The sequence below is a fragment of the Macaca mulatta genome, chromosome 4 (assembly GCF_049350105.2).
Source record: "Macaca mulatta isolate MMU2019108-1 chromosome 4, T2T-MMU8v2.0, whole genome shotgun sequence".
NCBI lineage: Eukaryota > Metazoa > Chordata > Mammalia > Primates > Cercopithecidae > Macaca > Macaca mulatta.
Genome location: NC_133409.1, coordinates 41,882,483 through 41,906,293, shown reverse-complemented (window position 1 = coordinate 41,906,293; position 23,811 = coordinate 41,882,483). Strand labels below are relative to the sequence as shown.

The following is a 23,811-nucleotide window of genomic DNA, read 5'->3' as shown; positions in this document are numbered from 1 at the left end:
TCTTTGCTCCCCAAATAAGCAGGTACTTTTTTGATTGCTCTTAAACAATCTGGGTATTTCCCTCCCCTCCTCGAGTGATGCAGTTTAAAAAATAGAATAGGTCACGTAATTCTCCTGTTTCATCTTGCTGATAATTTGTGGAGTCGGGTATAGACTCCATTTTCTATCTTAAGTAAGTATCTGGCGCTTGTGGGGGAATTAAGATCCTAAATGAGAATGCTAAGTCCTTCGGCAGTTGGCACTAATCAATTACTCATTACTCATAACGGAATGAGCCACTGGAAATTTTAAAAGGAAAGGTACATGGGAGAACCTGATAAATTTGGCCTGCCACTTCTGGAGTGCCACAGTCACTAATGAAGCACCCTCCGGTGTAGGCCCTGGGTCCAGGGCGCTATGTGCAACCTCCTGCCTCGCGCAACGTCGGTCTCCCGGAGCCTGTCCTGCCAGCGCCTCGCACGGTCCCAGTCCACGAGGCCGCCAAGGCCCGGAGGGGGGCGCCCTCGTTGCGGGGAACACTGGAAATGCTTCAGGGGCGGACTCCGAGGACCGAGTATTGGTTGGAGAGACTTTTTGCGCCACCCTATAATCGCTTGCGCTCCAGGTCTTCTTAGTTGGGGGCCGGGTGGGTGAGGACCGGGACCCCATGCCACGGGCGGCACTCAGAGAAGGGCTGGGGTCCGAGGGCCGCAGCGCGGTCGGTTTCGTCCGGGCTCGAGCTTCCTAGCAGCGCCCTACCTGGGGGCGGGCCCTGATCCCGGGTGCCGCGACGAGTGGGTGGCCAGAAGCTGGTGGCGGAGAGTGAGAGCGACTGCTAGGAGCGACGAGGCTGGCGCGGGGACGACGCGACGGAGGCGATCGGAAGAGAAACGAGGTCGGGCGAGTAGGAGGAAATCCAGCCCATGAAGGGGAGCTGCCGCCAAGGAGGGAGGAGGGTGCTTTCGGCTGCCGCTGCTGCTGTTCCGGGACGTCGCCCGGGGAGCCCGCCCGCTCGTAAGGTGCGCGCCAGGTAGCTCAGCACCCAGGGGGCGCCCTTCCTGGCTCCTCCCAGAGCGGCCGGGACGGAAGGAGCTGCGCTGTGCGGCGCTGCTGGTGGCAAGCGCGGGCTGCACCCCGAGCGCGGCGCCCTTGAGCTGCACCGCAGCGCAGGTTTGTAAGCCGACTTGTCAGCCGGCCAAGAAAAGGAAGCTCCGTCCCTTCCCGCTCACCCGACTTCCCCACCCCTTGTACTCTAAACCCTGCAGAGGGCGAGCGGCGCGGCCACGGAGGCGCCGAGGAGGAGCGAGCCGCCGCCGGGCAGCGGCGTGCCCTCGGGGGAGAGGGCGCCGGAGAGGAGGCGGCGGCGAGGCGGCGAGGGCGCGGCGCGCGATGGCAGTTGCTTAGCCCGGCGGGCGCGGAGCAGCCCCGAGCTGTGGCTGGCCAGGCGGTGCGGCTGGGCGGGGGACGCCGCCGCCGTTGCTGCCCGGCCCGGAGAGATGAGCACGGAGGCGGGCGAGGGCATCACTTTCTCCGTGCCACCCTTCGCCCCCTCGGGCTTCTGCACCATTCCCGAGGGCGGCATCTGCAGGAGGGGAGGAGCGGCGGCGGTGGGCGAGAGCGAGGAGCACCAGCTGCCACCGCCGCCGCCGGGCAGCTTCTGGAACGTGGAGAGCGCCGCCGCCCCAGGCATCGGGTGTCCCGCGGCCACCTCCGCGAGCAGTGCCACCCGAGGCCGGGGCAGCTCTGTTGGCGGGGGCAGCCGACGGACCACGGTGGCATATGTGATCAACGAAGCGAGCCAGGGGCAACTGGTGGTGGCCGAGAGCGAGGCCCTGCAGAGCTTGCGGGAGGCGTGCGAGACGGTGGGCGCCACCCTGGAAACCCTGCATTTTGGGAAACTCGACTTTGGTGAAACCACCGTCCTGGACCGCTTTTACAATGCAGGTGCGTGTGTGACCCCTTTGCCATCCCGCGCGGTCGGGACCCACGTTTAATCTGGCCATCTTCGGGGCATTTCATTTTTCTGGGCGGGAAGCATTTACTTCTTGCCCCACTTTGGGGGCAGCGAGCGCTGCTGCGTGACTGCTCTTGTCGCTTGCTGCTCCGGGGAGAGCGTGTGTGTTTGTGAAAGAGTCTGTATTTGTGCGAGAGACCCATGGATCCACCCACCGCCCAACGCTGGAGCCCTGGGTCCCTGCGATCGACTTGAACTGTTCTCTAGCAGTGAGAGATATTAGCCCCAGTCAGTCCTTCTCCGTTCAGTGTCTCGGTTTCGCTTCTGTGAGGTTTGGTCCCTGTTTTCCTTCTGTATATACCTGTGACCGTTTTAGATGAGGTTCTCCTTTTCTCCGTGTAGTTTTGAGAGTACAGGAACGATGACATACCATGCACGCAGAGTGTAACTATAGTAATTTGCACGCCGTATCATGAGCTTCGCAACACACCTTACCCTCAATAAGTTTTAGTAGCTTGAATTTCCTCTCACCAACCCAGACTTTGAAGTAATTACAGTGCTTCCAAAGGCAATAACATCACAACTTACACTGAACTTGTGTGTTATCTTTGTAAGGATTTTGGTGAAAGAACCAGGGCCTGTTTTTTGTTACCCCATAAACCATGATGGGCTAGAAAGTTTATAATTTAACATTGTCTAAAACACCTATATGCTATCCTAGTAATAAGATTAGTTTGGCCATTAAAGTGATTGCTAGCATAATCCATGAAAGAAATGTATCTTTTCAACCTATCTCAGATTTCAGAAAACGTTAAGGCAGTTCTAGTAACTGAAGCAATTAGCTGTTTGCAAATGTTAGGAATAATACCATGCTATCGAAATTAACCTTTAGCCTCCTGTACGTCCAGTGTTGAGAATATATACATATTTAAGTTTACATTTGTGGGTAAAAACTTGGTTTAATGGTTTCAAAACAGTACACTTCTTGCATTTGTGATCACATAAAAGGCTTTATTTTCCAATCTTGTTTTCAATTCTGATTCTCTTCAGTATCTTCCAAACACCTGAAGTAGGCGTATGTCAGTTTTGGAATTCAGCCAAAGCTGAGTATTTTAAGAACAACAAGAACTTCATGTTAAGGAAGCCAGACTAAATAAACTAGGACTTTCTGGTTCTGGTATTTTTAAAATAGTTTTGGTCTTCATAACTGAGCATGGCTATAATGTATTATAGCTTGATTCTTTGGGTAGCTTGCTATAAAAGTTACATCAACGTAACTTTTCTAAAAATTATAGCGCTCTTATTTTTGGATTATAATTTGGAAGAAGCTTCAAAGAACTAAAAGATATGAGAGGAAAATACCCAACTGAACACTTGAGCCTATTTTTATTGCACTGATTGGGCGTTTTTTTCTAGGGCTCTAGAAAAAAAATTTTTTTTAACTCTAAGCTAATTTGAAAGAAACTTTCCTAACAAGGCTTGGTTTCTGTTACTCTCCAAATACTGTCTCTGGGAAAGGGAGAGAGAGAATGATTAGAAGGGAGCTGAAGTTTGAGTGTGTTTCATTGAATCCTCCAAACAAGCCTGTGAAGGAAGTACTTACCTTCTTAGGTGAGAAAACCCAGGGATCCCTAACTGGCCCTAGGATTCATAGGGAGTAAGTGGCCAATGTAGGATTCCACTTCAGGTGGCTGACCCTAAAAGGTTGTGCTTGGGCCAGGTGTGGTGGCTCACGCCTGTAATCCCAGCACTTTGGGAGGCCAAGACAGGTGGATCACCTGAGGTCAGGAGTTTGAGGCCAGCTTCCTGGCCAACATGGTGAAACCCTGTCTCTACTAGAATGACAAAAATTAGCCAGGCATGGTGGTGCACACCTGTAGTCCTAGCTACTCAGGAGGCTGAGGAAGGAGAATCACTTGAACCTGGGAGGCAGAGGTTGCAGTGAGCCGAGATTGTACCATTGCACTCCAAACTGGGTGACAGAATGAGACTCTGTCTCAAAAAAAAAAAAAAAAAAAAAAGGTCGTGCTTGGCCCTTGCTTCCTCCATTTAGGTGGGCTGAGTTACTCTCAGAATCAAGGGAAACTCCCTATCTTGGAATCACGTGAGTGAGCTGGCAAATATCTTACCAGGCATTTAGGTGCATTTGGAATAGAGGGGAGGGCATGCTCTTGGAAGCCTCTTGTTCCTGTGCCTTCCTACTGCTTCTTTCAACCTAGACAGGTCTCAGTTTAACCCCTGCCCATCTGGGTGGCATGAACTCCCAGGATGAGTGCCCTCTCATTTAGCATGAAAGCATGAAAATGTGACAGAATGAAGGTAGTGCATCAGTTTCATCTAAACCCTTTGTTTTTATTTTATTTTATTTGTTTTAGAGACAGGGTGTCATTCTGTTGCCCCGCCTGGAGTGCAGTGGCATGATCATGGTTCACTGCAGGCTCGAACTCCTGGGCTCTAGTGATCCTCCTGCCTCAGCCTCCTGAGTAACTGGGACTAGAGGCATGAGCCACCACACTGGGCTAATTTTATTTTATTTTATTATTATTTTTTTGTAGAGACAGGGTCTTTCTATGTTGCCCAGACTGGTCTCAAACTTCTGGCCTCAAGCAGTGCTCCTGCCTTGGCCTCCCAGCGTGTTGGGATTACAGGCGTGAGCCCTTCACCCAGCCTCCCTTTGTTTTTTCTAAACTAAGGGCTGTGGAGTTTGATGGTAGTAGAACTTATTTTCTTCTGACTTCTAAGAGGGCTTATTCTTCCTCACTAGGGGTTGACAAACTTCTGGAGATGTCCAGATACTAAATATTTTAGACTGCAGTTTTTAAAAAACTTTTACTTGAGAATCAGAGGGTATTTGTGCAGGTTTGTTACAGAGATACATTATGTGATGCTGAGGTTTGGGGTATGAATGAAAAAAAAATTTCATTGTACCCAGTGGGTAGTTTTTCAGCCCCCTCTCTTTTCTCCTTCTAGTAGTCCCCACTGTCTGTTGGTCCCATCTTTAAGCCTTTTTTTTTTTTTTTTGAGATAGTGTCTTGCTCTGTTGCCCAGGCTGGAATGCAGTGGCATGATCTTGGCTCACCATAACCTCTGCCTCCCAGGTTCAAGCGATTCTCCTGCTTCAACCTCCCGAGTAGCTGGGACTACAGCCGCATGCCACCATGACTGGCTAATTTTTGTTTTTTTAGTAGAGACAGGGTTTCACCATGTTGGCCAGGCTGGTCTTGAACTCCTGACCTCATGATCTGCCCGCCTCGGCCTCACAGAGTGCTGGGATTACAGGCGTGAGCCACTGCGCCCAGCCTCCCATCTTTAAGTTTGCTTGTACCCAGTGTTTAGCTCCCACTTAAGTGAGAACATGCAATATCTGGTTTTGGTGTCTTTTTGGTAGAACAATTTATTTTCCTTTGGGCATATACCTAGTAATGGGATTGCTGGGTCGAACGGTAGTTCAGCTCTTATTTCTTTGAGAAATCTCTAAAGTACTTTCCACGGTGGCAGGACTAATTTACATTCTCACCAACAGTGTATAAGTGTTCCCTTTTCTCTGCAGCCTCACCAACATCTGTTATTTTTTGACTTTTTAACAAAAGCCATTCTGACTGGTGTGAGATGTTATCTCATTGTGGTTTTGATTTGCATTTCTCTGATGATTAGTGATGATGAACATTTTTTCATATGTTTGTTGGCTGCTTGTATGTCTTCTTCTGAGAAGTGTCTGTTCATATCTTTCGCCTATTTTTTAATGGGGTTATTTGTTTTTTTGCTTGTTGATTTGTAGACCTTTCTTAAATGCATAGTTTGTGAATATTTTCTCCCACTCTGAGGGTTGTCTGTTTACTCTCTTAATAGTGTCTCTTGTTGTGCAAAAGCTCTTTAGTTTAATTAGGTCCCATTTGTCATTTTTGTTTTTGTTGCGATTGCTTTTGAGGACTTAGTCATAAATTCTTTCCCAAGGCCGATGCGGAATGGTATTTCCTAGGCTTTCTTCTAGGATTCTTATGGTTTGAGGTCTCACATTTAAACCTTAATCCATCTTGAATGAATTTTTGTATATGGTGATAGATAGGGGTCCAATTTTATTCTGCATATGGCTAGCAAGCACCATTTATTGAATAGGGAGTCCTTTCTCCATTCCTTATTTTTGTCGACTTTGTTGAAGATCAGATGGTTTTAGGTGTGCGGTTTTGTTTCTTGAGGTCTCTTTCACAACTTCTCAGCTCTGCCCTGTTACTCAAGAGCAGCCATAAACAGGACCTAAACAAAAGATCGTGACTATGTTCCAACCACACTTTATTCATGGACACTGAAATTTGAACTTCATATACTTCATAAAGTATGATTTCTTGTTTTATAACCATTTTAAAATGTAAAAACCATTCTTAGCTTGTAAGCCATACTCAAAAAGAGATGGCCCGCAGGATTTGGCCCCTGTGCCAATGCTGACCTTTGCTCTACACCCATGACCTGTACTTGAAAGTTGAGTTTTTATGAGATAGTGGGAAGAACATGGTCCCTCATATTAGATCTGAGTTTTCATCCCAGCTCTGCTGTGAACCATGTAACTGTGAGAACAGCCCTTCATTGCCTCCAGTGGTGTTTCTTTGCTTGTAAAATTGACCAGGCATAGAAGTGAAGGGGGAATTGAACACAGCTTTTAGGATCCCCTTATTTAGTCCTGTGAATTTACAAAGGCAAGGCAGCATGGGATGCAGGCACAAAGTATTAGAACAGCATTTTCAAGGTTTGGCTTCGGGTCCTGATTGTTTTCTAACTTGGAGCAAGTCATTTAAAGCCTCAGAAAAGAGTGGAGTGTTGGAATAATTGGTATTTGAGATTCTGTCCAGCTCTCAAATTCTGTACTTTAAAATGACAACATTATTAAGACAAATGAGTCATTTCAGCTCATGGAGATTAAATGAACTGCTTGTATATATCATATTCCTGCCTCTGAAGAGCTCAGAGTTGGTGGGGAGGGCAGACCAATGCCTTTGCCATAGCAGTGCCTCTGTGCCAGGATGCCCTGGGCTCCCAGGAAACAGCTTCAAAAATCAGATTGAGGCTGCAGTGGGCTCAAGGGTAGCTTCTTATGCGTGTTTTTGTTTGCTTTTTTTCTTTTTGTGGAGAATGGGGTCTCGCTATACTGCCCAGGCAGGTCTCAATTTCCTGGGCTCAAGCTATCCTCCTGCCTCTGCCTCCCTAAGAGCTGGGATTAAAGGTGTGAGCCGCCACACCTGGCAAGGGGTAGCTTCTTAAAGGAGGTGACACCTGAAGTGAAATGGCAGGGTAAGCAAGGAGAGCTTAATGAAGGTCTCAACGTTTGCATGGGAAACAGTGATGTTCGAATAGCTCAACCTAAGGGAGTGAAAAAGAACTTAGTCCCAGCTACTCGGGAGGCTGAGGTGGGAGGATCCCTTGAGCTTGGGAGGCTGAGGCTGCGGTGAGCTGAGATCATGCTACTGCAGTCCAGCCTGGGTGAAAGAATGAGACCCTGTTTCAAAAAAAAAAAAAAAAAAACCAAGAAGAACTTAAAGTTTGGTAACATTTTTAATAAACTTTCCCAATCTTTGTGTATTGGTATCTTTAAAAAGAATAGATTACAAGTTAAACCTTTGCACTGATTTTTCTCGATCTGATTACTATTTACCTATATTTTAATTTCTTCTTTGACTACTCTTGTAGTTTGCTTTTTCATTTTCTTTCTGAGGTGAAACTAATGCTCTATTAATGCTTTTATGAAAATTCATCTTATTTATGTATACAACAGACTGTCACTCAGAGACAGCAAAGCCAAGCTGACAATACCCCTTCTTCGCCCTCTGCATTGTAGACAGAAAATTCTGTAAAAGCTAAGGGATGTCAATATCATCGTGTTGCCCTGGGTAGGTGGACAGATCCCAACTGGGAAGCTTTCCAAATACTTTTTTTTTTTTTTTTTTTTTTGAGATGGAGTTTTGCTCTTGTCACCCAGGCTGGAGTGCAGTGGCTCGATCTTGGCTCACTGCAACATCTGCTTCCTGGGTTCAAGTGATTCTCCTGCCTCAGCCTCCTGAGTAGCTGGGATTACAATCGTGTGCCACCACATCCAGCTAATTTTTTTGTATTATTAGTAGAGATGGAGTTTCACGTTGTTGGTCAGACTGGTCTCTAACTCCTGACCTCAGGAGTGATCTGCCTGCTTTGGCCTCCCAAAGTGCTGGGATTACAGGCATGAGCCACTGCACCCAGGCCTAAATTTTTTTCAAAAGACATCAAGTCTGTTGTTCTTTCATTTTGCTTATGAAAACACTGAACCTTGAAGAGGATATATTCATTCATTCAGATTAAATGGTTGAAGGTTCTTGCTTGGAGCACACTTTTTGTAGAAACATTATTGCACATGGTGGGCAGATTCTGGGACTAGCTTATAAGAAGCCTGGTTAACACAGTGTATGGAACCATTCACCATTTTAAACATTCGGGAAAATTCTGTTTCTGAAACCTAAAACCTGTATTAGAGCAATTACTTTTGCTTTCATCTAGCTCTGAGTAGCATCTTGGCCAGATGTAGGAGAAGCATCAACTTGGAGTGGTGAAAGGGGTGGGACTGTGGTGAGGTAGGGGACAAAGGGAAGATCAGGTGGCTGCAGGGAGAACCAGGGTGCTGTGTGAAAGAGGAGGCAATGCCAGCAGGAGATCCAGCAACACTTTCACTTCCTTTAGGCTTCTTCCCCTTCTATTTCCTGCTGATGTAAGACCCAGGGATACTGCTGTGCTCAAGGCCACCTCACTCCCTCAGTGGACACAGGGTTAGCTTGGCTGCCCGCTTCCCATTTCCTTGCCACCAGCCTTCACATCCGCCCGGGCCTTGGCTCACTGCAGATTGCAATCTCTTACTCAGCTTTTCACCCTGTAGCAATCATAGGTAACAGGAAGGAAGCACATGCTAGTTGAAATTGTGAGAACTTAGCTTTTCTATTCTCATCCATGGTATGTTCCCACTTTACTTGAGCTTGTGACAAAAGTCGCTCATGTGTTAATATGCCATCTCGCTGGAGAGGCATCTGACCTTGCCAGGCTTTGGCTTCAACTTGCTTCCAGCAAAGCTCCTTAGGACTTCTAATCTTATTTGGTAAAACAATAAAACAAAACAGAACATAACCTTGTATCCCATCTATCCCAGATGGAGAAGTTCTTGAAAATTTTCTAGCCCACTTCTGCATTTCTACTTTCAATATGCTTTCCAAGTATATTATCTCATATATTTTGAAGTAGAAGGTAAAGTCTGTATGTCCTAAATAGTGGTTCCCATGAACCAGTTAAAAAATTTGGAGGACTGACATGTGTTTGCCAACGTTTAAATTTTTCTACATAAGAGTGTTGTTATAAGTGGAGAGAGAAAGTGAGGAAAATTGAGAGAGAGAGAAAGAGAGAGACAGAGAGAGGAGATAGAGAGAGAGAAAGAGAGAGACAGAGAGAGAGAGACAGAGAGAGAGAGAAAGAGACAGAGAGAGAGAAAGAGAGAGACAGAGAGAGAGAGAGAGAGACAGAGAGAGAAAGAGAGAGACAGAGAGAGAGAGAAGAAAATCAACAGCCACCTATTGCCATGATTTCTTAAAAAGGGAAGTTTTATGTTAAAAAAAATTAGGGGGCACATAACTTTGGAATGAAGGGCAGATCTTTGCATACAGAAAACGTATGGAAAAACTCATGACTTTTTATTTATTTTTCCCATTTCTCCACGGATGAGTGAAAACTTTATCACACCAGTCAATAGAGTAGTGTTTAAGAGCCTCTGATTGGAACCACCCTACAGCCCCTTCCCACCTTTCAGCCACTGCTTCACATGAGAAACGAACCTTAGTAAAATTATCAAAAGAGCAAATGTGGAGAAACTCGTAAGGCAAAACTCTGGTTAGGAAAGGATTTAAAAAAAAATCCCAGTGGTGCCCAACACATGATTTTTCTCTGAGCTGTTCACGTTCCCTGGCACACCATTGCGGCAGCTGCCACCCACCTCATACAAACCGACAGCACTGTGCTGCTTCTTGCTTTTTTGGATAATGGGTCAATTAAGGCAAAACTATAATTTTTTAAAAAGAGCTTAACTAGAAAATCGGACGGAAAAAAGCAAAATCAAAAAGAAAACTCCAGAGCACAAAAATAGATTAGTTTTTAGAGTACCAATTTCTTACCCCACATCATCAACTGCATGTTGTCATGACCAGCTCTGCTTCCTAGGCTCCCAGGATCCTGGTTTCTTTCCTTAATTTGGTCACCTTTTGTCTACTTGAGACATTATCAGTTGGTAGTTCAAGCTGGTTCCATCTCTAGGTGAAGCCTGTGTATTATATAAGTGCATAACACAGGCTTGTCTCACCAGTGGCCTTGGCTGGAGCCTGCCTTTTGGGAGTTCTCTGTTTATAGGGCAGTTCCCCTCTGGTGGCTATAAGAACTGTGCCCTACTTCCTGTATCAGAGGTCTGGTTAGAGGCCCATTCAGTTCCTGTTTCTGGTTTGCAGGATAAAATTGGTTCATACTTTCTTTGTGAAGCGGTAGGAGATGGACAAGCACAAAATCCAGTAAATGTGCAAGGCTCTTCAGCATGAGGTACCAATCATGACTACTTTCCAAGTACTTCCTCCAAATGGTGCCTTCGAACACCAACCCAAGCCAGGAAAGTAGAGAACCGTAGGAAAATGCATTGTTGGCTACTGACTCCAGGGCTGACAGTGTGCTATGCAGTGATGGCCCCTCCCAGGAGGTCATTTGAGGGCCTTGTATCACACGCTCCCCTTTCCGTCACCCATGGGACCCTCACGGTGGCTGTAGAACATGCCAGCAGTCGCCCCACTCCACCTGGGGCAAGATGAGAGTGGGAAATGTGGTGGGGGTGGGCAGTGTTGCAGGAACCCACAGCTATGTGGTTATCAGAAGAAACTGGGAACCCACAGCTTTGGGAAAAATATATCTTGAAGACAGCCTCATCTTCCTGTAATTTGTATATAAGTAGGTGGGGAAACTGGCTAGATATGAGAAAGATCTTGAAAATTTTATTAGTGGCATAAAAGGGAAATAAAGGAAATCAAGGCAAAATGATAAATTAAAAATCCATTGGTGATTGTAATATATTGGTTTCTGTAGTTGTGGGTTTTTATTTATTTATTTATTTATTTTTTTAAAAGACGATCTTGCTCTGTCACCCAGGCTGGAGTACGTTGGCATTATTTCAACTCCAGCTGCAACCTCCGCCTTCTGGACTCAAGCGATCCTCTTGCTTTGAGCACAGCCAAACCTGGCCAATTTTTGTATTTTTATGTGGAGATGGGGTTTTACCATGTTGCCCAGGCTGGTCTCAAACTCCTGAACTCAAGCGATCCTGCTGCCTCAGCCTCCGAAAGTGCTGAGATTACAGGCGAGGGCCACTGCGCCTAGCCTAGTTGTTTTAATGTATTAGTTTTTCTCTTTGGCCAGAGGTATTGACTAGAGACACTGATCGAAATATGTGCCAGGTTAGTGGAAAAGAAGGAAGGATACGAGACAAAGCCGATTTTCACAATCTTGTCTAATTGTTCAAAAAATGTAAATAATTGATCACTTATGTTTTATATGAATTTTATTTTGTAGTGTTTTTGGTTTTCCAAAGGAAAACAGAAATAACTGAAGCTGCATTGTGGTAATTTTCTTAGGGGAGACAGGAGAGAGAATTTTAAATATGAAGGGTATCTCTTGTTTAATGAAATCATAGTAGATCAGATCTGTGTAACTTAAATGCCACAGAAGTTGCACAGGGTAACAGAAAACACTCCACTATAAGCAGACCTTTTCTGTTACAGTAGTTCATCAACAACGAGGAAAGCAATTGCCTTTGGTATATGATTCATACAGGAAGTAAGTTATATTCCTTTGTACAGGCAATCTCTAAAAATGGTTGAGACCAGTTATACCAGTACTTTCCAATACTTGCAGCCTCTTCTATACCCGTGAACTCTTAAGAACTGGAAACATGGAGGAGAGCTGCCCTAGTCAGTATCAATCAGCATCAGGTTATCTGTCCACTGACCCCAAGCCATATAAAACCAAGTCTTTGCCTAAGCCCGAGAATTCTCTCTCCTTTAAAAATGTTGATTACTTCTGTTTCTATTGTTTTTTCTTATCTCTTCTTCTTCTTCTTCTTTTTTTTTTTTTTTTTTTTTTTTTTGAGACAGGGTGTCAGTCTGTCTCCCCGGCTGGAATGCAGTGTCCCAGTCATAGCTCACTGCAGCCTCTAACTCCTGAACTCAAGGGAATTTCCCACCTTAGCCTCCCAAAGTGTTAGAATTACAGGCATGAGCCACTGTGCCTGGCCTAATTACTCCTATTTATTATTTTAAAAAAGTCATCCAAAGCTATTACATGTCAAAAGCCTCCCCCCCGCAACCCCCCCTCCGACTAGAGACAGGGTTTCACCTTGTTGCCCAGGCTGGTCTTGAACTGCTGGGCTCAAGCAATTCATCTGCTTCTGCCTCCCAAAATGCTAGGATTACTGGTGTGAGCCACTGTGCCCGGCCATGTCAAATACCTCTTAATGTCACACTCAAGTTTTGTAATATGGTCATTATGACAAATGTCAGCTTAAAACCGGGGCAACCAGGACGGGAGTGCTATTTCTGATGTCCAGGGGCCACTGCTTTGGCCTGTAGCTAGATATTTCCCAATATATAATTTGATCACTCTGAGGTTCCAGTGATTTTATGCAGTTGGGTCAGAATGATAGTATCAGTGAATCAGTTGTTCAATGCTACTCCTCCTCCTTTGATTATCTTACTCTTCAATAAGATGATCCTATTTCTTATAAAATAAGTAGGCGTGGCAGTGTAATTAACTATATCTTACAGTTGGAAAGGCTATGAGAGCGGCCAGATTAAATCAAGTGGTTGGATAGGAAGTCTTCCAACTTCCAAACAATACAGATGTTTTGTTTGCTATACTACAGTTTCCACCTGCAGTGAAAAACATTTCAAAACATTCTGAAGTACATGTTCTGTTTAAGAGGATCAGTTCTAATATTTTGGTCCATGATGGCAGTTATTATTATGAGGAAGAGTCATAGTAGTCACACAACTTCTGATCCCCTCTTGCTAGCAGATTTTAGTGACACCTTAATCAAAAAGCTGACTTACCTTTTTCGGTCAATGTCAACAAGGGAGCCAACTCAATAGTGGTTGCCAGTTGCTTGGCCTTAAGCTGTGAATTGGGCTTTCTTCAGGCAAGTCTTGGGTTGTTTTCTGAGCATGACGGTTAGATGGACTGTGATAGGCCAAAACCAGCCTTTCTCTAGAATGATCCAGAGAGCTGGGTTCACAGCACAGCCTGGGGACTGTTCTTTCCTTGTTTCCCTGAGATGTGCTGGCTCTGGAGTCTGATGCACTTTCCCTTAATGTGATAGCATATTCTAAGTAATTAAATTTTGTAAGCATTTATTATTAATTGCCTATAATAATATGCCTCTTACTGAATCAGGATGTATTGAAGAACTAAGAAGCAGAAGAAGGCATACATCTTCAGGAGTATAAAGGTTTATAACGTGTATCTGTTAGCATGGGAAAAACTGAAGCTAAGGGAAGCAGTCAGGAGGAACGACCTAGATTCCCCATTCCTCTCTACCAGACTCATTCTTTTTAGAAAAAACATTAAAAAAATTTATGAAACATTTTAGTCATAAAGAAAGTATATAAAATAGTTTAACAGACACTTATGCATCTACATACTACCTAAATGTAATAGCTAATGGCAATTAAACATTTTGACATACTTGTTTTACTTCTTTTTCTTTCTTAGAAAAATAAATAATTCTGGGTAAAACTAAAAGCTCCTTTCTGTCTCATCAGTTTCTCTTCCTGTGAAAGTACATTCTTCACGGGAAGCGCCACGTTACAATGTTCTAAACTATAATTTACAACAATCCAAAATAACGACTCTCTACAAATATAAACATATGTCAAATATTGAATTAATTTATTATGTAATGAGAAAAACCAGAAAGATATTAAAACTGGTTGAAAGGAGAGTTTGAAGAGCAAATATTATATACACACATACAAAATCAGGAATGGTGAAATGAATTTGCTAATAGATGCAAAATTGGCTAACATTATGTAAGGCAATTCTATAAGTATAAATGCTGGAGTCATCTATTCTAAAGGGTGGAAATCAATTGTATCTCTAGCAAACCATATTCATTTGTATTGCTGTGGACAAAAAATATTTGCATTACTATCAGTTTTGCACAAGGTAATATTTACCCCAACAGCATTGTAAAATAGCCAAATCACTAGGAGGACAATCAAAGGTACACACCCCTTTAAAATCAGATAATTCCCAGAGGGAGTGCTGCCCTAAGCCCAGCCCTCCACTGAAAGGATACTCAGTACCTTTTGACCTTTTCCAAGTCTTTGACAGCTCTTCCCTGCAGAAGGTTGGTCATTTCGGCAGGCTCTATGCCTGTCTCTCCAAGTGCTCTGAACTCAGCCTGACTTCAAGGACCTGTTATTGTCTCTGCTACTCTGCCATCTGAAGCCTTTTGCCCTCAGAGGGTCCCAGAATACCTTGCTTTAACCAGGATTCCCAGTCATGGTTATTTTAGGTCAGGGAACGTGTACAAATTGACAATAGGATGTCAGTCCCCTAGGTTTTGGATATGAGAAGAGATATAAGCCATGTGGCAATAACCAAGTCAGGAATATGCTAGTGGGATGCTTGCAGTGTCTGGAAACCCAACTTCATTCTTATGCTAGGATAATATAATTATTACTATGGGACCTTCATTAGTTTAGACTGCTCCAAATAAGCCTATTTTATGGAGGAAAAAGGTCCTTATTTTATTTTAGAGGGCTAGCAAACTGCTGTAAGATTACATAAGCTGACAAGCTGAATATATGACACTTTGGTCTTATAAATTAAAGCAAGCCATACACAAAGAGCATGCTTTACTGTGGCGTATGTGCTAATCACTCTATCACTCTATATGCGTTATCTTATTTAATCTTTTTTTTTTTTTTGAGACAGGGTCTCACTCTGTTGCCCAGGCTAAAGTTCAGTGGCATGATCATGGCTCACTGCAGTCTTGATCTCCCAGACTCAAATGATCCTCCTGCCTCAGCCTCCCAAGTAGCTGGGACTACAAGCATGTGCCACCATACCAGGCTAATTTTTTATGTTTTTATTTTTATTTTTTATCTTTTATTTATTTGTTTTTAAGACAGGCTCACTCTGTACCCAGGCTGGAGTGCGGTGGTGTGATCTTGGCTCACTGCAACCTCTGCCTCCCAGGTTACCATGCCCAGCTAATGTTTTGTGTTTTTAATAGAGACAGGGTTTTGCCATGTTGGCCAGGCTGGTCTTGAACTCCTGGCCTCAAGTGATCTGCCTGCCTTGGCCTCCCAAAGTGCTGGAATTACAGGCATGAGCCACTGCACCAAGCGTTATTTTTATTTTTTGTAGAGACAAGGTCTCATCATGTTACCTAGGCTGGTCTCAAACTCCTGAGATCAAGTGATCCTCCCGCATCTGTCCCCCAAAGTGCTGGCATTGGCATTACAGGTGTGAGCCACTGCACCCAGCCTATTTAATCTTTAATACAACTTTATGAGGCAGATAGCATCAGTTGATCAGTTTTTTTTGTTTGGGGAAACTGAGCCCCTGAAACTGTTACTAACAGCGGTCTCAGTGTCACATAGCTACTGGGGGCAGAGTCCAATTTTGAATCCAAGTCTGTCAGATTCCAGAATCTATTCACTTATAACTTATGTTCTCCTGTCTTACAGAAATACATTTTCTATTTGAAAACATTGAAATAATTATTAATATCATAATTACAGACATCACATCAGCAGACATTTTTTGGCTACTTAAAATCTGTAAGATTTCTTTCTAAGGTCTGTATAAAATTAGGTTAAAAAGGTGTAATTTCTGCCTTTTATGATTTTATAGTCTACTATTTGAATTCAGCAATTTAATAAATAATTGTTGGGAGCCTACAACATGCAAGATTATATAATGAACTAAGTAATGAATAAGTAAAAAATTCAAGGGAATATTTTAAGGACTTCATAATGTAGATCATTTCATTGAACTGTACACTTGAGAACAGTGTTTATTACTGCTATAAAAGATGTGAAAATGCATCAAAAATAAAAAAATCTTATACAATATCATACTGTGCATTAGACTCCCACTTAATTTTTTTAATGAAATCAGTATCATAATGAAAATTACGTATGTAAATTCCAAGATTTTATTAAAAACCTGTCAGATCTCTTATAAACACAGATAAAATATTATTAAATTTACTTCCAAGAGGGGTATTATGATTCTTTAATTAAGAAGAACTTGTTTATACTGACTGTTAGGGAAACAAATAGAGTTATTACCTGAGATTTAGAACCTTTTAAAAAATATGTTATTTTCCTAGTAGTGGAATTTGAAGTCCTTTGTATTAGTCTTTTCAACTTGTGAAAAAATCTAGGTTTTAGATAATTAAAATATGCCAACAACATAATTTCAATTTAGTATTTTTCTGACCTGTGTTACATAATAAAATTGTGTTGCTTGCTTGTTGATGATGTGTAGAGTGTGTGGTTCTTGGCTGACAGAAAATTGTCAACCTGCATGCCAAGCATTTGAAAGGCTGGACCAGAATAAGAATAGCAAATAAACAAGCCAGGTTCCTTTTGATAATAAAGGTGGATGTAGTAGATGCATTGTCAATGCTGAACCATATCTGTATTATGATATACATAAAACATGACTAAGGGAGAAATCTGGGCTACCTCTGAAGGTTCTAAGTAACATTAATGAATGTGTACTTTATATAACATTTCTTTTTTAAACATTTATGTAACATTTCTGATTGTTTTTGAGTCACATACATACAGTTGATATGCGTTAGTTCTTCCATGATATCTCCTAGATTGTTAGGAAATTGGTCTTGGGAAACTAGCTTTGGTTGATCCAGGGAAAATTGAGGTTTCAAATCTGGACAGTAGCATTTTAATTTTTCAGGCTGCAGTGAGCTGCAATTGCACCACTGCACTTTAGCCTGGGCAAACGGAGACCCTGTCTCAAAAAATTAAACAACAAAACACCTCCTGGTCAGTTTCCCAGATATAGTGACCCAGTGCTTACTGTATACATAGAATTTGAGTAAGAAAAAGATTTGTAGATACTCCCAGCACTTTGGGAGGCAGAAGCTGGTGGATCGCTTGAGCACAAGAGTTCAGGACCGGAATGGGCAATGTGGTGAGACCTCATCTCTACAAACAATACAAAAATTATCTGGTTGTGGTGGTACACACCTGTAGTCCCAGCTACTTAGGAGGCTGAGGTGGGAGGATCACTTTGAGCCAGAGAGGCAGAGGCTGCAGTGAGCCGTAATTGCACCACTGCACTCTAGCCTGGGTGATAGCAATGCCCTGTCTCAAATAAATAAATAAATAAATAACAAAAAACAACCCTAAAACCTTAATAGCATACAAGTGACACTCTTCTACTTTAGCCGAATCATGTATATACTTGGAACTAAAATTAAGATATTGATGTATCTCCTTGGTTTACCTGGAGAGACATTTTCACTGCTGGGTGAAATATAAATAAATAATGAGAAAGTACAGCCTCACAATTTCCAAGCTTCGTAGAACTTAGGACTCTCCACTTAGTGTAGGTTTTATTAAAGAAGTAGGTTTTTATCATGTTAAATAAATAATGAACATTCTTCTTGATGGATAATCTCTTGATTATTCAGGATTGGATCTTCTTATCATTACCTGTTTGCAGGCAAGTTAACTTCTAATTTGAAGTAGCCCAAGAAGGGCCAGATCTCATCTTCAAGTGATCCCAGAAGGGAACGCATTGTACACACAAAAGCTATTGCCACCGTGTTGTGACATTGCTTGAGAATTTTCAAGCAAAATTGCACTATGGTATTTGTATATTGCCATGCCTTAATTTTCCCAGGCCACAACTATTTAATAGGCTTGTATGTTCTTCTAAAAACATCATTAGATACATTGGACTAAGTTTGTAGGAATGGGATGTATGAAGCAATCATGATTTTTCTGTTTTCACACTATATGTTCTTTGGGTTATTCTCCATGGTTTATTATCAGGAGCATGTTACCTAAAGAGAGTTCTGTGCCAGAGGGTATGCCACATTTAATGTGAGGAGGTTTTCTGAGAGCATAGAAGAAGAAAAAGGCTATGATAGGAGAATTCGAGACTCTCATCTGCTTTCAGTTTTCAGTTACCTGGTCTACATGCTGAAAGCTTAATTTGAGACCTGGACTAGGTTACAAGCTTCTGATAACTTAATATTTAGTCTGAGATTACTTTTTCAAGACTTGTCATTGTCCCATTTAGCCACAGCAAAAAGTATTACCCAACTTTTGAGCCATAATCTATACCTAATATGTGGTCACCAGGTAAATTTCTTCCTGAATCCAGCACATTGCATAGTTGCTTATAAGCTTGACCTTAGCATTCTTTTTCTTTTAAGGTACGAATAATCCTGGAACTATTTATCCCTCTATTTTTATTCTCTCTTTAAGATCTGAATTTTTTAAAATGCATATTTCTGTTAGCAGCCCCTATCTATTCCCTCTTGAAATGATCCCTGAAGGTTGTTAAATAAATTTTGATTTGCTTTAGGGATTCAGTATTCAAATCATGCTTGATTCTTTGGGAGCTATAAAAAACCTGTTGCTCCACAGATCTTGCATCATATGTGATATGAGTAAGAAGGAACAACTGAAAAAGTCAAGTCCAATTTACACAATAATGAAAAACCTTTTGCTATAAATATCTGACAAACAAGGAACAGTTTCTGGTTTTTTAAAAGAATTGTTAGAATATAGTTCCATGTCTCTTTTTCTGTCTTATTAACCCTGCACCTCTAGTACCTAATGGAGTCCTTGGCACTTGATGCAGATTGCTTGATTGAATGAATGTCACACTTTCCCCCAAGTGGTGTTTTAGTTATTGGTTTTGATGTCTGCTTTTTCTGCTTAAGTGTGAGTTAATGACAAAGATCACATTTTGTGGTTCTTGACATCCCCCAGGTCTTCTTTATCAGTGTGTGACCTGTAGATGACACTTAATGATGTTTATAGAATACAATTCAGTGATGTCATCCCTTTCCTGGAGGGGCTCACAGTCTGATAAAGGAGACCAGCCTATGAACGTATTACATATATTGTGCTAATTGGTGGTGGTTGTTGTTTTTTAAAACATTTGAGACTGAGTCACTCTGTCACCCAGGCTGGAGTGCAGTGGTGCGATCACAGCTCACTGCAGCCTTAACCTCCTTGGGCTCAGGCGATCCTCCCACTTCAGCCTTCTGAGTAGCTGGGATCACAGGTGTGTGCCACCATGCTGGCTAATTTTTTAATTCCTTTTTTTGTAGAGATGGGGTTTTGCCATGTTGCCTAGGCTGGTGCTAATTGTTATACTAGAGGTTTATGTAAAGTTCTTTGAGAATACAAATCATGGAGGATTCTTTTGGGGGAGAAGGAAGTGTGGAGGAGGTTGGCTAAGACATTGGACAGGAGGTGACATTTGAACTGGGTTTTGAAGGATAAAGATGAAAGCTAACATTTATTGAGCACTTAATATGTGCCAGACATTTTATAATAAATCATGGAAATAAATGAGTCTCTGCATAAGAAAGGGGTAGAATAAAGAGAGGGCCTATGATAGAACTAAGGAAACACTGGCATTTAAAGATGGTTGGCCGGGCACGGTGGCTCATGCCTGTAATGTAATCCCAGCACTTTGGGAGGCTGAGGCAGGCAGATCACCTGAGGTCAGGTGTTTGAGACCTGCCTGGCCAACATGGCAAAACCCCATCTTTACTAAAAATAGAAAAATTAGCCAGGTGTGGTGGCACGCGCCTGTGGTCCCAGTTACTTGGGAGGCTTAGGCACGAGAATCACTTGAACCCAGGAGGCAGAGGCTGCAGTGAGCTGCGATCGCACCACTGCACTCCAGCCTGGGTGAAACAGCCAGACTTTGTCTCAAAAAACAACCAACCAACCAAAAAAAAAAAAAAAAAAAAAAAAAAGGCAGAGGAAGGCGTCATCTAGTGAGAAAGGGAAGATGGTAAGATGGCACAACAGATGAGAGAAAGTTCATCTAGTGAGAAGGGGGAAGATGGTAAGATGGCACAACAGATGAGAGAAAGTTCAGAGAGGGAGAGAGAGAAAGGATTAACTGTAAAAGCAATGCAAAGAGGGCTTGTCCGAAGGTCAGTGAAGTTGAATGTTTCAGAGAACTAGCTGGACTTGGAGATCAGAAAACCCCTGATAACTTTGCCAGAGCAGTTTCAGGAAAGCAGGTGGCGGTAGATGTCAGGTACAGTGACTTGACTGATTTCTGGAGGACAACAGAAGACGTGTAACAGGGAGTGTTATTTAAAGAAATGTGTTCATGAGGGAAGCAGAAAGAGAAGGCAGTCTCTGGAAGCGGTGCAGGCTACTCCCAAGGTAAGGCACGTGGCCTGGCTGCTGGTATTCATGCCTCAGACAGGATGAGGTCAGTAGGCCTTTGTGGGCTCAGGTGTTATTTAACAGGGTTTCCATGGGAACAGGGAAGGCAAATTCCCAACCACTTTCTTATGAGAATAACTTCTGGAGCATGACCCTTTGTAAATGTACTTGTTTTCTTGCTAATTTTAATTGGCTGAAAATAGAGTTGTTTTTCCTTCTGAGAATCTCTAACTTAGAGAAATTTGAATTCACAGTAATACAGCTTAAGTTGAGAATTCTTGACTGGTTTGAACTCAGTTTACAGAAGTGTAGGGCTTCTTCAGGAAGGGAACGTGCCCATCTCTCAGGCCAGGTAAGTCTTCCATGCGTTTGTCCCCAATGGCCAGATTTCACAAGGCTTTTGAAAGCTCAAGAATAAGAACTGGAACCCGAAATGCCTTTCTTGCTTTCTCAACCACTCGAAACACTTAATTGCTCATAATGCTGGCTGCATAATAGTGAACATGATTCATTTTTAAAAATGAGGTTTTTCTTTTTGCTCAATTTGCCACCTTACTTTGTAAACTTACAGTGGAAACACTTAACATTTTTTCAAAACTGCTTGATTTTTAGGTTTTCTTCATCTTAAGCTTCCTAACCCCTCCTCAGTGGAGGACTGCTGTCAGTAGATTAGTGAAATAAACCCTGGATTAACCTGCATTGTCTCACTACTGTGTGTGCATTCATTCATTTTCATTGTGTGTTCATCCATTCCAAAAAGAAGCACCCCCACCGCCCCCAACCATCCTTTTCTGAATAGGTACTATTATTTCACTGCACGTCTTGGAATGAACTCCCTTCTGCCTTATCTGTGTACAGAGAGGTGCACAGTATTGACTGCTGTTTCTGATGATACCTTCTACAGGCTCTTCTGTGCCATGCTTACCACAGTAGGGTAGGAAGGAACACATTTGCATAGAAACATTTCATATACTTAATATACTAGAGAATTACTTTACTAGGGACTAAGCTCTCTCTCTCTCAAAATAACGGGAGACCACAGGCTGGGTGTGGTGGCTCATGCTTGTAATCCCAGCACTTTGGGAGGCCGAAGCGGGGGGGGGCAGATTACCTGAGGTCGGGAGTTCAAGACCAGCCTGGCCAACATGGTGAAACCCCCTGTTTCTACTAAAAAATGCAAAAATTAGTTGGGTGTGGTGGCACACGCCTGTAGTCCCAGCTACTTGGGAGGCTGAGGCAGGAGAATCGCTTGAACCTGCGAAGCAGAGGTTGCAGTGAGCTATGCACTCCAGCCTGAGTGATGGAGCAAGACTCTGTTTCAAAAAAATAAAATAAAAAATAAAAAGGGAGACCATTATAAAGCCAAATAGTTTGAAAACCTGTTTTGAAAATCAGCTCTCAGGTTGGAAACATGAATTTTCCAAAAAGAACATATTTTAAAATATTGGGTTGTTGAGATAGAGCTGCTGCAGGATACGCAAGACCCAAAGTGGAGCTTAGCCCATGAGGGTTCTTGACTTTGCCCAGGAAAGAATTCAAGGGCAAGCCAGAGGTGCAAGAAAACAGTTTTATTGAAGAGGCAGTGTTATAACTCTGTGACTGCTTCTTCAGAGCAGGGCTACCCAGTAGGCAGTGAGTAGTAGCTCAGGGCAGCTTTGCAGTCATATTTATACCTGTTTTTAATTGCATGCAGATTAAGGGGTGGTTTATGCAGAAATTTCTAGGGAAAGGGTAGTAACTTTTGGGTCACTAGGTCATTGCTATGGAAAGGGGCGGTAACGCCCTGGTATTGCCATGGCAACAGTAAATTGACACGGCATACTGGCGGGCATGTCATTTTGTTGTTGAAAGCTGCTTCTGCTTTGGCTCTGTTTCAGCTAGTCCTCAATCTGGTCCGGTGTCCAAGCCCCACCTCTGAAGTCAAGTCCTGCCTTCTACCTCAGTACAGAATGGTTTTTGATGACAGCAATAATCATGATAATAATAATGAGATTAGGGTAGTAAGTTTTCTATTTGCAGTAGGGGGAAATCAGCTAGGTTTCACTCCTTTGGTTCATGTGAAATGAAGAAAATGCGTTTTTGATTATCAGATGACTCCCTAATACATATTTGTAGCCCAGACCTCAGAGCTGTAGGTTAAGCGTCTGCTCTACTCTCCATACCTGCTGGCTGGCCCACAGGAGCCTCAAACGTAGTTTCATACAGAAATTGGTTTCCATCTCTAGTTCCTAACATCACATTAAATGACATCCAGTGTTGACAACCAGAAATGTGCTTTAGATTCCTTTAATATAATGAGTTGTATACATATTAAGAATATTAACCCTTTGTTTTTAAAAATTTATTGTATTTTTCCTTAATTTTATGTTTATGATAATTTTTATGTGAATTCTTGACATATTTTTTAATTAGTCAAAATTATTGTTTTTAAGTGCAGATTCTTGCTTTATACATATATCTGAGGAATATTCATTTGTATTTTATTATTTTGAGAGACAAAGTTTCGCTGTGTTGCCCAGGCTGGAGTACAGTGGTGCCTTCATAGCTCACTGCGGCCTCGAATTCCTGGGCTCAGGCAATCCTTCTGCCTCAGCCTCCCAAAGTACTGGGATTACAGGCGTGAGCCACTGCATCTGGCCTATATTTTATTCTGTAAAGTTTAATATATTTTATTTTTACACTTGACTCTTACCTCCATCTTGAATTTATTTTGTTGTATGATATAGGAAAAGTAATATGTCTGTATTGAAATGTACTATGATTGATGAGAAGAAACAATTTGTGGGCTAAGTGAAATTTATAAATTTAACATTTCTTTAAATAACACATAGTATTTGGTCATGGCATGGTCTGAAATGTATCAGTTATTTGTATGAAAAATCTTTTCCCTTGCTTTTAAGGATTATACTGAAAATAATTTAACCTTTTCTACTTTGCCCAGAACTGCTGTTATAAACATTGCACTGTTGTGTATTTATTGTATTATACTGTAATATAATTTGTGAGAGGGGCTTAGCATTCCCTTTTACTATATGCCTCAGTCCATCCCTTAGGGGAGAGATGCCCCAACATGGTCTCAAAAAATAAACATGGTCTCTGTCTCAAAAAATAAAAATAAATAAAAATAAAAAGGGAGACCATTATAAAGCCAAATATTTTGAAAACCTATTTTGAACATGGTCTCCCCTTCCCTTGCAGGAAGAGGCAAACTTAGTAGCAGTCATTTAGTCACTTTTAGTGTAGCATAGGACTTACTGATGTATATAGTAGCTGTCTATTTTAAACTTCACTTTTTCCTTCCTGCCTGCCTCTGTCTCTTTCTCTCTCTCCCTCACTTCTCTTCCCTCCCTTCCCTTTCCTTCCCTTCCCTTCCCTCCTTCCTTC

The 23,811-nt window shown here is 42.5% G+C and overlaps 1 protein-coding gene across 6 annotated transcripts in view; it reads left to right on the top strand.

Moving 5' to 3' along the window:
- Positions 1-492: 492 nt before the first annotated feature.
- The window catches only part of MAP3K5 (mitogen-activated protein kinase kinase kinase 5), a 242,259-nt gene continuing 218,940 nt past the window's right edge, over positions 493-23,811 (top strand). For 2 of the 6 annotated variants that reach the window (XM_077999451.1, XM_077999450.1), the window contains exons 1-2: positions 552-998; positions 1,245-1,923. In XM_077999451.1, coding sequence (XP_077855577.1) covers positions 903-998; positions 1,245-1,923 — 775 coding nt within the window. In that variant the 5' untranslated portion in view covers positions 552-902. Of the gene's footprint in view, positions 999-1,244; positions 1,924-23,811 lie in introns of all 6 variants that reach the window. The other 4 variants (XM_077999454.1, XM_077999452.1, XM_077999455.1 and 1 more) reach the window with 3 other exon arrangements.